Source organism: Belonocnema kinseyi, chromosome 2, assembly GCF_010883055.1.
Source record: "Belonocnema kinseyi isolate 2016_QV_RU_SX_M_011 chromosome 2, B_treatae_v1, whole genome shotgun sequence".
In the NCBI taxonomy this organism is placed as follows: Eukaryota; Metazoa; Arthropoda; class Insecta; order Hymenoptera; family Cynipidae; genus Belonocnema; species Belonocnema kinseyi.
The window spans coordinates 62,247,590-62,261,463 of record NC_046658.1 but is presented as its reverse complement, the minus strand read 5'-3'; the positions used below and the strand labels follow the sequence as shown (position 1 = coordinate 62,261,463).

The 13,874-nt window shown below is 30.9% G+C and overlaps 2 protein-coding genes across 2 annotated transcripts in view; both read right to left on the bottom strand.

Moving 5' to 3' along the window:
• LOC117168023 (nucleolysin TIAR-like) overlaps positions 1–13,874 on the bottom strand; it is a 1,157,331-nt gene that overhangs the window by 171,997 nt on the left and 971,460 nt on the right. The window lies entirely within an intron of this gene.
• LOC117168025 overlaps positions 12,915–13,874 on the bottom strand; it is a 1,154-nt gene continuing 194 nt past the window's right edge. Inside the window, exon 2 of the mRNA XM_033353344.1 lies at positions 12,915–13,533. Coding sequence (XP_033209235.1) covers positions 13,112–13,533 — 422 coding nt within the window. The 3' untranslated portion in view covers positions 12,915–13,111. The remainder of the gene's footprint in view (positions 13,534–13,874) is intronic.

Genomic DNA, 13,874 nt, shown 5'->3' with positions numbered 1-13,874 from the left:
TGATTGCCGAATTTTAAAATTCATGCATATAATAAATTGCTGAATTCGCAAATTCCTGAACACATTAAATAGACCAAATTTTCAAATTCCCACAAAAAAACTTTATACTTTTTCTCTGCTAGAAAAATGTACGATTTTGTATAAGGTATTTTTTGTCAAGAAACTTTCAATTTTTTGGGGGAAATTAAAAATTGCGCAATTTAATATTTTTGGGAATATGAAAATTCGGAAATTTAGTCATTTCTAGTTTTTGAGAATTTGCGAATAATCTTTTTCTGTAATGTAATTTTCTTTTGGGAATGTTTATTTTTTGGAAATTTTCGGTTTCGGTATTAAATTAATTTTCAATTCAGATTAAATAATCGGGAATCCTCTCCTAACTCAGTAGAATTTACCAGAAATTTATTGGGTGCAATTAGATTTATTAGATTTCACCTCACCTCAGTTTATTTGAGTTTACTGAATTTAGTTGTCTTTGTTCGGTTATTTCATGAAAATTCAGTTTGATTCACTTTTATTGCTTACAAATGATTTTACGTCGTCTAGATTCATTCATTCACTTGAATTTGCTTTCTTTAACCCTTATGTTGCCACCCGGGTACCCGGGTACCCACCAGGATACGTTTTCTTAAATAACTTTTTTTCTAAAAAAGATAGGCCAAATGCTTCTCGAATCAGCATGATTTAACTGATTCTCAATCGAAATTTGCATTGAACATATTTTTAGAATTTTTTTAGCTTGAAATATCTTGCAATTAAAAAAAATCACGGTGGAGTCAGTCACCCGGGTACACGGGTACCCCGACAGAAAAAGCATGATGCTCATACAGTATATCATGAAAACAAAGTTTGTTATAATAGTATATGAAGTAAATATGGATAATTTTATAAATAATAACAAAATAAATACATTTGTAATTGATATTTTTCTTGAATTCTTGGACGTAATACCGAGCCTTCTCGAAAACAAGAAATTTGCGATGTTTACGGGTTTTATATCTGTTTCAGTACTACCAAGGTCACTGAACATTATTAAATTATTATATTCAAGTAGGAATACCTTCCTAGAATATGAATAATTAAATATTGATTGAATACACATAGTTACTTCAAGTTACAATGGACTTTTAACAACAATTTCGTTGGCGGGGTACCCAGGTACCCGGGTGGAAGACGCTGTGAGTTTTGTTGGGTGGCAACACAAGGGTTAAATACGTTGAGTCTCAACCAACTTTAACCTTAATAAGATATATCCAGAAGATTTTTTTCGGAATATGATTGTTACATAGGATGTGTATGTTTTGTGCAAAAAATAAAATAATCGTGAGAGTACTTTATTTAAATATAAATTTTTCATTACAAAAAAATTATGACGGAACTTTGTTAACATGGATGTCATAAAATAGTAAATGTGAAATTATGAAATTATGTTTCAGAATGAGAACTATAATCCACCGAGGTTTTTGTATATTTGAAAAATCCTTTTATGATAGCAACAGTATTTAAAACTTTTTTTTAATCACCTGTTCATCTCAGGTGATAATTAATGATGCTGACATGATCTTAAAAACAAAGGAAATTAAAAAAATTAAAAGCTTAAAACTTTTTAAACGGGTTTTGGAAACAAATTTTGGATCGGGATTTTTTTTTTTACTTTTGAAACGTACTTTTACGATAACATAAAACATTATTCAATAAATATTGCTATACGGGACTCACAATGTGAATTGATATGAATGAACAAACAAAAATCGAAGTAAATTACACTGCACTTTTCAAATAATCTTGAATATATTTGAATTATTTGACTTCACTTTGCTTTCGGTTGGTTTAGTTTATTTTAAATTCACTCGTACTCGTACTTATTCTATTAAATTATGTAAGTGAAGTGAAATTTGGTGCAGCTGATTATAATTTCTTCGAAAGCACTTAAATTAATTTAACTTCATCTTTAATTCAGTTGAATTAATTCGCTGAGAATTCTATTGAATTAGTTGAATGTTAAGATTTAGAATGAATCGAATTGAAAAGATATTTTTGTAGAAAATTCAGCCAACACAAACCATTGTACGTGCTGTAAAGAAGTAAAATGCATCACCTGGAAATTTTAATATGAATTCCAGGACAGATTTTTTGTAGAAAATGATTGTATATACGATATCTTGAGCTTTAGTTTCGACGACAAGAGTATTCGGTCATCGAATACCCAAGCTTAATATCTATCCGCTTGAACGCAGACTATTCACCTCGGTCTCGCGATTGTTTTGCAGTTTTAATATCCAAGATGGTGAATGCAATGGCAGTAAGGGAGGGTTGCATTTTAATCCCTCGATCCTGTTTCAGCAACAGCTATATAGATACATCTATCGTGAGAACTCAGTTCTCCATTACAGAGTGATCAAAGAATATTGAATATGAATTTTATCCAACAGACTTAACTACTCTGTCCTATTGCTTGCTTGCTTTCTTTTCTTTTCCCTTTTTCATTTTTCTCTCGCTTTCATTTCACAAATCTTTTTTTCAAAGAAGACTACGGATCACCGTAGAAAATGCTCTTCGACTGAAATGGGTTTTGTAATTGAAATGAAAGTAAAATAAACCTCAGAATGCTGCACAAAGGTATTATAAGTTCAGTTCAGAAGAATTCATTAATAATATAAGACTTTCTTTATTCGTAACACATTTCTTTGTTTGAAACAAAGATATTAGGAAACATACGTTTTTGTGGGAAATTCATTTTGTTTGAATGAAAACTGGATTAAAGTTAAATGCTTCTTTTCTTGAAGTAATATTTGTACAACCCTTGCCTCTTCAAAGAACTCTTCTAAACATAATTTCTTCTCTAATATATATGATGTTTTACATTAGGATGAATTTATGGTATATTGGTCATTTCCAATATAATGGTCGATTCTGATTTATTTTTTAAATATGTTTAAGTCATCTGTGTATGAATCAACGATCAGTATTACTGGATTTGTCTTCAAACTAATATAAAACATATAAAAGTTTTTACGCATTTTTATTATTTGTCATGCACACACTGTAGGTAAATAAGACTCTTTCCGGGTAAATATTTCTAGTGTGATCTAAAATATCTTTAAAGGAAGTGATAATAAATAATCTTTTAAAGTACTTTCTAACTTAACCTATAAACAAGTAGATATAGTGTTTTGTTGTTGTTTTTTATTTCACGTTGTGAAGTCAAAAGTCGCAGAATCAATGTGTAAAAAATTATAAGAATTTCTAAAAAATGTTAATGTTAAAGCTTCAAAATTTATTCTTTTTCATTCTTAAATCTTCAAAAGTTAACTATTTCAAAATCGCTTTGAAGATTGCATCATTTTCTATTATACGAGGTGTGTTTAAAAAATAAGGTGACTTTATGGTTTTCTCAAAAAATATTAAATTATTCCTCAATATTTATGTTGTCCCCTTCAAAGTAATCCTCCTCAGATATAATACACTTGTGCCAATGCTTTTTCCAATCATCGAAGCACTTCTGATAAACATTTTGTGGTATAGCCTTAAGTTCTTTCAGTGATGCAGTTTTTATCTCCTCAATCGTTGAAAGTCGATGTCATTTCATGGGTCTTTTCAGTTTTGGGAAAAGAAAAAAGTCACTGGGGGCCAAATCCGGTGATTATGGAGGCTGAGGCATGACTGTGGTGTTGTTTTTGGTCAGAAAATCTTTCACAGGCAACGATGAATGAGCAGGTGCATTATCGTGATGCAAAAGCCACGAATGGTTTTTCCAAAGTTCCGGACGTTTTTTGCGTGTCGCCTCTCGAAAACGGCGCATGACTTGAAGGTAATACTTCTTATTGACCGTACGATCTTGTGGTAAGAATTCCTGATGCACTACGCCACGGTAATCAAAGAAGACAGTGAGCAAAACCTTCACATTTGACCGAATTTGACGTGCTTTTTTCGGTCTTAGAGACTCAGGATGCTTCTACTGAGACGATTGGGCTTTAGTTTCGACGTCATAACCATATACCCACGATTCATTCCCAGTTATAACCCATTTGAGAAAATCAGGATCATTATTGAATCACACAAAATTCACACAAAATTTAAGGCAAACTCCTGCTCCAGTTTTTTCAAAAGAAGAAAATCGCCGAGCACACCAAACCCTTCTAACGTTTTACGCCTCTGCCAGAAAAGTAACACGAGCTATATAGTCAAAACTGTGAACACATGATCGTGACGAGTGCATCAACACAACAAAACAAAAAATTTAAAACTTGAATGTATGTAGCCCGCGAAAATTTAAAAGTCATCTTACTTTTTGAACACACCTCGTATATATGTGAGAATCTTTGAAATACTATGAAATTGTTGCATGAAGAAATGTAATTTTTAGATTTTCCATTATTTTGTATTCTGTCAAAATTAAAATTGTTGATTTTTTAAGAAAATTCAAGAAGTTATTATAATAATCTTGTAGTGCATTTAGAGATCAAACTTTCTTTCTCTTGCCTCTTTTCGTATCGTCCGTTATTTGGCTTAAAAGGTTCATTTTCGTGTGTTTTTCATAATTTTGTAAATGCTTTAACTCTGGTAATTTTTGGTTGTATGGAAAAAGTCGTCAAGATAAATTGTTCAACTTTTTGAATAATATACACACCCGTACTTTAGTTTAGCACACAGCCAGACAGGCATACATGCATGCATACAAACATGCGTAAATATATGCATTCATACATACATACATACATACATACACACACACAGACAGGCAGAATGACAGACAGATTCGCAAAAAGCCTATTTTTCAAATTCAGGAGGTCTCAAAACGTGGACATTTGACAAAAAGGTGGCGGTTCAAATGTTACACAAATCTAATACCTTCTCTGATGAGAATATAAACATTACTTATTTGTCATGAATAATTTTTTGATATGTTCTGTTTTTGGTTTTAATCGTAAAAAATAGCATTAAAAATATAAAAATTTTTAGTTTTTGTGATCCCAAACACGAGACGAAAAAGAAATTAAAATACAAAAGTTGTGATAAGAATGTGTTCACGCAGCGGGCAAATTTTTTTTTACTGTTAATGACGAAAAATGTTATCTTTGCATTTTTCATTATTTTGTATGCTGTGAAAATTTGAATTTTTGATTTTTCAAGAAAATTCAAATAATTTATGGGATAATTTTGCAGGGAATTTAAAAAACAACATTTTTATTTTATTGACTTTTTTCATATTGTGCGTTATTTGTTTTAATGTATTCAGTTTCATGTACTTTTTGGAATTTTGTAAATGCTACAACTTTGGTAATTTTTGATTTTATAAAAAAAGTCATTATGATAAATTGTTTTACTTTCTCAATACTATGAATTACCGTAATGAGAATTCTTGAATTTTTGAGAAAGTGGTCTCAAAAATTTTCAAAATGTGCCCACTTTTTGAATTTTTATCCAAAATCGCTGGATAATGAACTTGACATTTAGTTTAGGACACTGAACTAGTGTACCAAAGGCAAATCTAATAGGTTGATTTTTTCAATAGTTATTGTGGAAACAAACATACATAGATGCATACAGACAGACATAAATACATACATACAGATAGACACATTCGTGAAAACCTGTTTTTCGGATTTACGGGGTCTTAAAACGTGAGAATTTGTTAAAAACTGTGGTAAGGGGTCAAATTTTACACAAATCTAATATCTTCTCTGATGAGAATGTAAAATTTTAGAGCATTTTCGAATTTTTAATTTGCCATATTGGATTGGTCAACTTGAGTTAAAAAGTCTGATGTAAGATTCGGTTTCAACAATCCCAAAAATTCTAGAATACTCACGAAAATTAGATCACCAATGTTTTTTTAAGACTCACATACTTTTAAACTTGTTCATTGCATCACCAATAAATATTGTAGATTTAAAAAACACATAATTTAAAATACTTTTTTAACAAAAATTGTTCATTCAAAAGTGTTCGCGATATACGAGATATGGATATTTCGCGAAAAAAGGGCATTTCGTGTGAAAGGAAGGAACTCAGATTTTGCTTTACTCTAAACTTGAATTGTGTTTGGGGTACTAAATAACTATGCTGAGCTGTAGTTTGAAATTGTTACAATTTTGTTCAATCACTCAATAATTTGTCCATTAAAAAGCAAAATTTATTAAAAATTTTTAAACCTAGTATTTGCGAGATATGATTTTTAACAAATCGTAAATACACTTTGATATGTCTTAAAGGGAATGAAAAATTTTGGGATTGCTATCATTTTTTGTTTTCGAGAAAACCGCGCTTTGAAGTTTTCAATCCGCGAACTTATGTTGTAACTCTAGGGTGGCCTTCATTTTTAAGTTTTAAATTTCTGTTGCGGCAAACCCACAGATCAGTTCCATTTATTATAAAGTAACCCAGAATGTGATATATTGATCAAATAAGGAGAAATGGTGTCTCAAGCTCTTAAATATTCAAATAATCATTTGTATGCATAATTTTTTTTCATACCTTCCTCAACATATTTCTTAAATATAAATAATTAATTAAATATCGACGCTTCCATTCTATACTGCTCCACGTCGCATTTTATGACACGTCGAATATTGATTTCAATTGGAATCAATATAAAGTGTGCCGCAAAAAGTATTCGAACTTGAAAATGAGGGGCATCCTAGTACTATACATTTGTGATGAAAAGAATAAAGTTACAATATGAAAAATAAATATTCTGTTTTGGATAAGTAATTACAAAAATTATTTGTTTTTTTACTATTTTCAAGAAGCGAAACAAGTTCTAACAAAGTTCTAACTACAAACTTGCCACAGTGTTTTAGTACTCCAAACAGTATTCATGGTTCAAGGGAGAGCAAACTCTGAGACATGACCCCTCACAGTAAACCCCAAGAATAAATTTTATCTTTTAATAACATAAAAACGTTGCAGCACGTTTATCTAACGAACGATAAAATTTATCTAACGAAAGATAAAATTTATCTTACGAAAGATAAAGTTTATCTGACGTAAATATTTGTTTTACATATGTTATATGTCAGACGGCTGCGTCTATGCTCACAGAAGAAATGTCCTTCATAAATTTATAAATTCTCGCGGCATTCAATTTTAAATATTCAGACTTCAGTCCCTTACTTTTGTTGAACAAATCTTTAGTCTTCTATCGACCCTGATGCAGACTTCAAAAATTGTAAACAAACACTATTTGGTATAAACTAACCAAAGTGCAGAATGTGTATTCAGTAAGTGCAGGTGAGTGATTTTTTTGCTTAAAATTAGTGAAATAAAGGGAGAATATTTAAAATTGAATGCCGCGAGGATTTTTAAATTTATGAAGGATATCTTTTCGGTTAGCATAGACGCATCCGCCTGACATATAACACATGTCGAACAAATATTTACGTCTGATAAACTTTATCTTTCGTAAGATAAATTTGATCTTTTTTCAGATAAATTTCATCTTTCGTCAGATAAATTCGATCTTTTGTTAGATAAACGTGCTTCAACGTTTTTATCTTATTGAAAGATAAAATTTATTCGTGCGGTTTACTGTGCTAACTCTCCCGTGAAGTGCACCAATATCAGACTTCTGTTTTCATTGTTTCGCCAACTAGAGCTCCGGTTGAAATGAAAACGATAAATCGCAATTATCAATTCAAACAATAATTTTAATTCTAAACTAAGTTTTGTATTCTTTGAGAATAAAGATCAAGGTTTCGTCTAGTGATGAGAACTCGCCACTGAACTGTCACGAGCGGTCTGATTACAATTACTCTTGCAGCGAGTTCTGTTATAGTTTCAAGTTTACTTTTACTTTCATTCGTCGTTTACTTCGAACCCGATCTCGTAGACTGTATATTTTCTTAGGTTATTCTCAAGAGGACGTGTCTTGGAGCATATTATATCCTTATTCTATTCCACGTTCAGGAAAGGCACCGCGGGGTTTTAGACTGTAACTGCGTGACAGCAAGCTCGATGGCAGCAGTGAAATCGTTTCAGAGTGACGAGGGTTTTCATTGGGGACGTGCGCTGGGGTTGATTTGACTTACTCTGTCTATCTTCACCGTACTTGGAACAAAACCGTTAAGTAATAAAACGCCAGAAGGAGCAAAACTTTCTCCAGATTCATACGTACTCATAAAAGTTAATGCGAGAACTTTACATTTTTTCAAATCTTCACAAAGTTCGCGAATCATGATTTTTCTTAAATTTCATCTTCAAAAAAGTCACTAGTGCACTTTAATAAGACCTTTATGAACAGAAGTTTCGATTGACAGAATTATGTTTTTTTTTCAGAAAACTCTAAATTATGCATTTTTGATTCACCTTGAAACGTTCGAAAATCCTCTCTGCGAAAACTTTGTGAATTGTTTCTGAAGTTACGACTCTCATAACAGAAATGCAGAAACTTTTGCCATTCTAGGAAATTACAAATTCTCAGACAGAATTTTAATTAATTGTTCATCCATTATAAAATTAATAAACTAACCAAGAATTTTCCCCAAGTTTAGAATTTTGAACCTAGGAGAACAAATTTTTTAGTCCCAAATTCTGAATGAAAAATTATTCTTACCACTACCTTGAAGCTGATTGCGTAGTGCCATAATAAAATTTGATCCAAATTAATTGATATTTAGGTTTCTCGCAAAGACCATAAAGTTTCCTATTTTTTTAACATGGAAAAAGCCAGCTTTAGCTTAATCTAATATTTGAGCGCAATAGTATATCACAAATAATTCCCTGCTTCAGTATATTGTTGGGAATTCTTAAAAAATTTAAACTCTTCTAAATGTTTTCAGTTAGGTCGTGAAATAAACATTTTTTCTAAGTGTTATGGATTTATAATTGATGACAAAAAATATAATTTGTTAAAATAATTACAAAATAATTAAAATAATATATGCTTCTTGTGGTATGTATGTAGTTCAAATTAAAAAAAAGAAACATTTTAGGTCACAAAATTTGAGATCGTTTTTAATAGTTTTTAGTACTAATTTGTTTTCTGACAATGCTCGTAAATGCTCAAATTAACTTGATTTGTTTAAAGAATTTTTTTTTTATATATTTAACTTTTTTTACTTTTCAGAAGCTTAATATATTTCCAGGTACAATTTTATTTTTTGAGAATATTATCAAATGTCGAAACAATAATTAAAATTCATTAAAAAATGTATTAGGAGCGTTTCTTTAAAACAAAAAGATAACTCGTATCAACTAAATCGGTGGAAAATGAGGAAAAAATGCGAATTGTCTTCTTTACCCATAAAGACACGTAATATGAGTAAAAGAAAATGCATTGTTTACAAAATTTCAATTTGTTTAAAAGTTTAGGAGTATTTTGTAAAAACAAAATAGTATCTAAAAAATGTCAATATTTTGAAAAATGACAACTATAAAATATATAAAAAAATATAATTGTTTGAACAAAACTCAATTTTTTCCAAATTATAAACAATACACTGAAACGCGGAGTTATTTGTGATAAATTATTCCGGTAAAATATTAGGTTTAGATAAGGTTGATTTATTCCCTTTTTTAATCAATGGAAAACTTCGCGGTCTTTGCGAAACTTCTAAATACTAACCATTCAGGCTTAAATTTGGAAATTAGTTTTTTGGGCATTCAAACAAACTTGGAGGGTGAAAGCAAAGAAATTAAAAAATTTTTAAATAAGGGTAACCCTAATGCACAACACAAGTACAGGACTGTTCCTCTTTTTCTATGTTTCGTTTAATTGAAAACTTTTAAAATTCTCGCAATTTTTAATCCTTGTCATTTTAAAAACTTCCACTTAATTTCATTAATAATACAAAGAAAATATCACGCTCTAATTCTTTCTATTCCCATATTTGTTTTCAAATATTATAATATAATGAAAAAAGTATAATGGAATAATAAGTAAGTTAGGAGCGGGGCTCTTGGTTATTCCATTTTCTGATAGCCCCTTTCTTATTAAAATTCACATTTCTTGGGAGGGTATATCATATGAAAAGCTCACCCGCAGAGCTTAATTTAAAAAGGCGGATGCTTCTTCGTTCTTTTCTTAAAATACAATATATCGAAACTACTATTCTATTTTATATTAAACTTATCAAAATTTAAGTAATGTCTATTTAATATTTTCATTAATTTTTTATGTTCTTAGTTTTACAGTGTTGTCTAGATCTTTAAGAGTAATTGTAATTGATTTCAATTTTTTTCCTCCGCATCACCTTTGATGAATATTTTTAAAAATATTTATTATTTTTTTATTAAGTTGTGAAAACATTCTTCTCTGTCTCCGCTGCGTTCTGAACCTAGGTCTTCAGATGGTCCGTTTGGTTGCTCTAACCCCCTGAGGTAAGGAGAAGGCGAGATTGATTTACAGAAGCTCTTACAAGCAAATTCGCTTTGAACACTATAATATTGTATTGAAAATTTCGAAGCTATTTCAATTTTTTTCATTTTTTTGTTACAATTTTAAACATATAATTATTTAAGTTTTAAATTTCTAAAGGGAGTTTTTAAAGATTTTTCTAAAAAATCTGGAATTTTACTTTGATATAAAGAGAACGTGACTTTTGTAGCATGTAATTTGACAAGAGCATGTTATAGTTAGATGAAGGATCAGGAACTAATCCCAAAGATTATTCTCGCTTGTATGAGCCAAAATAAATGTTCTAATGACCCTTCAATTCCTAACACCACTAGCAAAGGCTTCTCCTATTCTAACTCCAACGATTAGGTTCCACGTGACAAGTTTTCACGCTTCAATAAAATCCTTGAAAAAAAGAGATTAATCCACGGAGAAATTCACAAAATAAATACGAAAGTAAAGTATTATCATAAATACAATTTAATAAAAAGACTGCAGTTTAAACATTCAAAGAATGATTTTAAGCAATTAATCTTAATGGAACTGCTGGAAATAATATTAAACGACCTGGTTTCGTAAAAAAATAAACCCAAACGATTACACAGAAAATCGCCGATCCTCCATTGTACACCGAAATCGGTGTTTAAGTTAGTTGCAACAAATTTGAGCCACAGAGGTTCATTCGGAGAATCTAGGGGAAAATCATCATTTAGATACTGTTCTTTCTCATCCAGAGCAACGTAAAGTGTCGCCTACAAACTGTCAGTCACCTGTCAAGATGATTTTGTCGGGTCTTATTTGGGTGAAGTAGATGTTGATAAGCAGGTAAGTTATAATAATAATTACCTAACTTTTAATTTCCTTCCATTTACCAGTGAATTTTAGTGTCTTGGAAAAAAATTGTACTTTGCGTGATATCCAAATCTTAGGTTATTCAAAACCTACACGATATTCAAACCACCAAAGCCGGGATGTAAAAACTAAGTCGTGACCGTCTGCATCTTAATTGATGCCTGTTCGTTCGAAGAAATTTCCTATATATTTTCTGTATACAGAAAAGTGAACTTAGCTGGTGGTTGAAGTGAAAATACTTAATTGTATATGAAGACGGTCATGGTTTTTTCTACACATCCCGGCTTTAGTTTAAATACCGACGGCCATGACTAACCTAATACTTGGAAGTTATCATTTTATCCTAAGTGAATAGTACATACTGTTAAATGAAAGAAAGTTAAAAATTAAGCAAATATTATTTCAATTAGTTTCCTTATTAACGATTATTTACTCTAATATCTCACTGCGAATAGTTGCTTTGACAGGTGTTTAGGTGACTGATAGCGCGGTTCAGCACTTCATAACTCTCGGCATTGAGCCAAAATTGAGTCTCCGAATAATACTTTCCCCTAGATGCCCAAATGTGCACCTACATTCAGAGGAATACATTTGAGACTTGAAAATTATTTCAAATGCTATTTGGGAGACCAATGAAATTTGAGCTGCAACACATTTAACACCAGCGTTTTTCTGTGTATCCAAAACCTGGTGAATATGTAGCAAAATTTAACATTGGCATTTTGTTTACCTTAATTCATATTAATTAATTGTCAATAGTGAAACACTTAATTCGCTTTAAATTTACTATCATATACAGTAATAGTTAGTTTAATTAGTATTATTTTTCTCTTGATTTTGCATCAATCCTTATTCGCAGAAATATATGGTGCATACCAAATACGCTCCACAATTATTCGAGTAAGTAATTATTTAAGCTTTATTAGAGCAATAAGAAGGAATTATTGGAAAAGTTGTAAATACGCTACGTCGTTTCTACCAACATCACGTATTCACAAGTTAATGATTCAAAATACATTTAATTTTACTTTATTTACGTTCTAACAGAAAACCAAGGATATCCAATAAAAAACAACAACTGGGCCCTGATGTATATATATATATATATATATATCATTGGAAAGGATCAAACTTTGTCCTTTAAAAAGTATGTCAACATGTGCTCATAGTCTTAACAGGGGCCCCAGCATTCCAAAAATATATTTACCGATGCTTAGAATTATGTACATTCTATTTTGTTATCCCCTAAGTTTGTACATTCTCCCTGCTTAAAAATGTTTACTTTTAATTATCGAGTTGCAGCATTTGTTTTTATTTGTGTACATAGGAATCAGTACAAGAATTGAAGTTAGATACATTTTATAACCGAAAAAACAATTCCGAAAGTTGAAGTATCAAATATGATTATCGCATTTTCAAGACTGTCATCGCTTTTAATTCTGAAGATTTTACTTTATTGTCGGATTTTACATCGCCTTATCTTCAAAATATCTTTTTTTAATTAATAGGAATTTTAGTGACTTTTACGTCGCAGTGGAAATATCAGACTAATGTTTGAAGAGTCGATGGCGTACTAGCAGCTGAACTAACATGTTACGTCACCGCGTGTAAAATGTTACCCATACATAAAACCTCAAAGTTTTCAAATATTGATTTAAAAGTGGATCAAAGCTTTAAATAATTGAAAAACGAAATTCACATCTGCGTACGAAAATGTTATGTAGTTGGGGTTCTAAAGTAAGTAGTGCTCAATCTGTTAGGCAACAATTGAAAATCAAAAAACCAAACTTTATAGAGAGGGGTGTTATTTTTGGAAGATAGTGAAGAAGCTTTTTGATGCATCATACCCATACATTTATTTTACTGGATACAAGTATATCAATTAAAAATAATTGAAAATTTATTCGAAACCATATCCAAGTATTAAAAACTGGACACTGCATGGTTATTGTGATGCAATTCTAAATTCTTTATCTGATATCTGCGTCTCAGACCGGGTCCTGAAATGGGTGACACATAGCGCTCAGGTGGAGGCGTCTCCGACCGCGAGTGAATCTTCACAAAGTACCTATCGTATACTTTATGGTGTAGTGGTGTCAATGGAACATGCTGATAGAATGGTTTACTCAGTAAAATCTGCGTTTTATCTTTATCATATATTGGATGAATATTGTCCTTCGAGTCATATATCCCAATAATAAACTTTTTATTTTGTGCCACATCAATATAGTGTAGGTCCTTTAGCCGTGCATAAGAACCATCTTTTTCCTTGAAGTAAGTAACTCCGTAAGTATTAAGTGATTCACGAGATAATCCTTTAGAGATTTCTGGCGGGGCTGTTGTTTCTGCAAGAAAAATATATGCGTAGAAATATTGGATGGGGCTTAAGCTTAGAACCAGACTTGGCACTAAAACTTGGCAAGAAACGCAAAACCACACCTGGATGAGTTAATGATCAGTTGGAAGAAATTCTTTGAGAAATGATCTTTTCAGAAGAAAATCAAGAAAGAAAGCCCGTCGAGTACGGAGTAACTTTTTTATATTGGGGCGTAAGCGGATTTTTAATTAAACAATCTCGAATATAATATAAGATTACTACAACTTAAAATGGAATTAAATTTATAAAATACATTTCGTTTTGGGCGTCAACGAAATTTATTATCTTACCTATATGCCGAAAACACTT